This window comes from Aplysia californica, unplaced genomic scaffold, assembly GCF_000002075.1.
Source record: "Aplysia californica isolate F4 #8 unplaced genomic scaffold, AplCal3.0 scaffold00105, whole genome shotgun sequence".
NCBI classification, from domain to species: Eukaryota; Metazoa; Mollusca; class Gastropoda; order Aplysiida; family Aplysiidae; genus Aplysia; species Aplysia californica.
Genome location: NW_004797375.1, coordinates 325,347 through 327,846, shown reverse-complemented (window position 1 = coordinate 327,846; position 2,500 = coordinate 325,347). Strand labels below are relative to the sequence as shown.

The following is a 2,500-nucleotide window of genomic DNA, read 5'->3' as shown; positions in this document are numbered from 1 at the left end:
TGTTTTTTGTACTCAAACAAACAAATTGTGTGTCCCCAGCATGTGTTGTGTAAAGCCTTGAAGGAAGTGTTAGTGAACACTATCAGCACAGACCAGGTGGATGACATGTGCCGCATGTTGGAGGTGAACGAGACAACGTCTGTGGACATCAAGCTCTTCTCGGGGGTCGCGGCTTTGGCCGAGAGAATCCTCTACCCAGATTTTCTGTAAGAGTGTGAGATGCTGGAATGCAAATGGAGAGAGAGAGAGAGAGAGAGAGAGAGAGAGAGAGAGAGAGAGAGAGAGAGAGAGAGGGAGGGGGGGGAGAGGGGGAGACAGAGAGAGAGAGAGAAAGAGAGAGAGAGAGAGAGAGAGAAGGGGAAAGAGTGTGTGTGTGTGTGTGTGTGTGTGTGTGTGTGTGTGTGTGTGTGTGTGTGTGTGTGTGTCTGTCTGTCTGTGTCTGTGTTTGTTTTTCTGTGTTTTGTGTGAATTTATGTGTATGTGGTCAATTTGTCACACCCCATAACTCTCTATTTGTCTCTTTATGGCTGTCTGAGTCTGTCTCTTTGCTCTTCCTGTTTTTAATCTGTTCACCTCACTCGCTCACACTGTGCTGACACTACTCCTTTGCGGCAACAAAGTATTGATGACCGTAATTAAGCCATATCGATTAAGCTCAGGTTACCTATGCATCAACATTTCCACTCTGCATTTCAGGGCTGTCCTCCAAAAAGTTCCGATTTCATGTAAATTCAAGGTCAATTTCAGGTATTTTGGCCCAAAATCAGGTAGTACAAAGACAAAGAAGGTATAAAAAAAACGAACGTCACGCAGGTAAACGTAGTTACCTTCAGGTGGGGCTTGCTTTTCATGATATTGTTAGGTAAATGTTTTTTTAAAGTGCGTTTGTGTGTTTACGTGTGTATATTTGGGGTGAGGGGGAGTGTTTGGGCGCGTATATGGAGGCTGCCCACTCACCACCATAATTATGTTTTAGTAATCAGCAAATTTTAAAAAAATAGTTATCTGGCTGAAAAATTTGTAATTTGGACATGGATGACCTTTTCCTTTGGAGTGTTCAGAAGGGCAGGAGTTTTCTATTTTAAAAGATGGATGTGATGTAAACAAATGTGTGATAAAAGAAGACTCGGCAGGCTCATCTTTGCCTTTTTACGGCTCTTACAGTTACACACCAAACATCTGCGTCCATGTGGTACCGTGCATTCGTGTGCCCATTCACACCTATCATCTGTCTATTCGTGAGTTATCGTGCCTGTTTTATACAGTCATGTATGCTAAGACTATACTGAAGATTTTACTTTTGTTGAAAGAAATAAATAAGAGGAAAAATAGGAAATTTCGGTTGATAGACAGTTCTATGGCGGATATCATCATCTGCTACCACAAATTTTGTCACATGAAGACAAATGTATTGGATTAATTCGAATGAGGCTGGATACACTGACTGACAGCTTCTTGAGTTTGCTATCATCCCAAATTGAAAAAAGAGCACCGTTTACAGACAAAAGAAAGACATTTAAAAGATAGATAAAATACAGAATATTGATATTGATTATATTGGTATTGATATTGGTCTGGACGCATTTCTTGCTCTCCCATTGCACTAGTTGTGGGCTCCACTGTAATAGCGCGTACCCTTTTCAAGTGTTTGAATAATTATAACACTGTGCATTTCTGTTTGCAGCTCCATCTTCGGTAAGACATCTAATGTCTTTATCTTGGGGATCATTCTCTTAAAGGAGAGTAGGTCCTCCTTTTCCTCCTGTGGGGGAGCGGTGGGTCATAACACTAGAGCAAACGGAGGAAATTGTATGGCTGCCATTAAACTCACCACACACACACACGAACGAACGACAACTATAACTACCGCATGAACACGAACAGCTGGAAGGAACACTTAAAGGGCCCAGATAAAAAATACATTCTGTCTTGCGTCTAACACACAATAAAATACAAACGCGGATGTTTAGTGTTTACGAGCGTTAGGCGGGCAAAAGGCAGTTTTGGGAGGAGGGGGAGGGGGGAGGTAAGGAGGGGTAGTTATTAGATAGCGGCTGTGAGTCTGAATTTAGTATACAAAAAAGCAAAAGAAACTGAAGGAACAACAAAACATGTCATCAGCTCTTGATCCTGATTGTGTAACACCGCAGTATCACTTCGCTCTGCCGCGCGTCGCAGTTAATACAATATAGTTTCAAGTTTAAAACAATGAACCCTTGTCTGTTTGATTTTTTTTTACATTCTCTCACTGGCCTTGGTCGTCTCCCACTACGCAGAAGCAGGAAATTTGAAACGACTTGCCAAGCTAATCTTTGCTTTAAAACTATTATGGCGACTACAGTTCACTATGCTTAAGACCAAATCCTGGCATAGGCGGAATTATGCTTTTAAAAGAGGCAAAGTGACACTGAGCGTCTGCAAGGGCCGTGTGCACAGTAGGGCTGTACCCCGGTAGCAAACCCGCTCGTGCTCACAAGCCCCTAGTTCAAGTCACAAGCCT

The 2,500-nt window shown here is 42.5% G+C and overlaps 1 protein-coding gene across 2 annotated transcripts in view; it reads left to right on the top strand.

Moving 5' to 3' along the window:
• Nucleotides 1-206, top strand: part of LOC101853688 — a gene marked incomplete at its 3' end in the record, with an annotated part of 99,749 nt that extends 99,543 nt beyond the window's left edge. For both annotated transcript variants that reach the window (XM_013080911.1, XM_013080912.2), the window contains 1 exon segment: nt 40-206. In XM_013080911.1, coding sequence (XP_012936365.1) covers nt 40-206 — 167 coding nt within the window.
• Nucleotides 207-2,500: the final 2,294 nt, after the last annotated feature.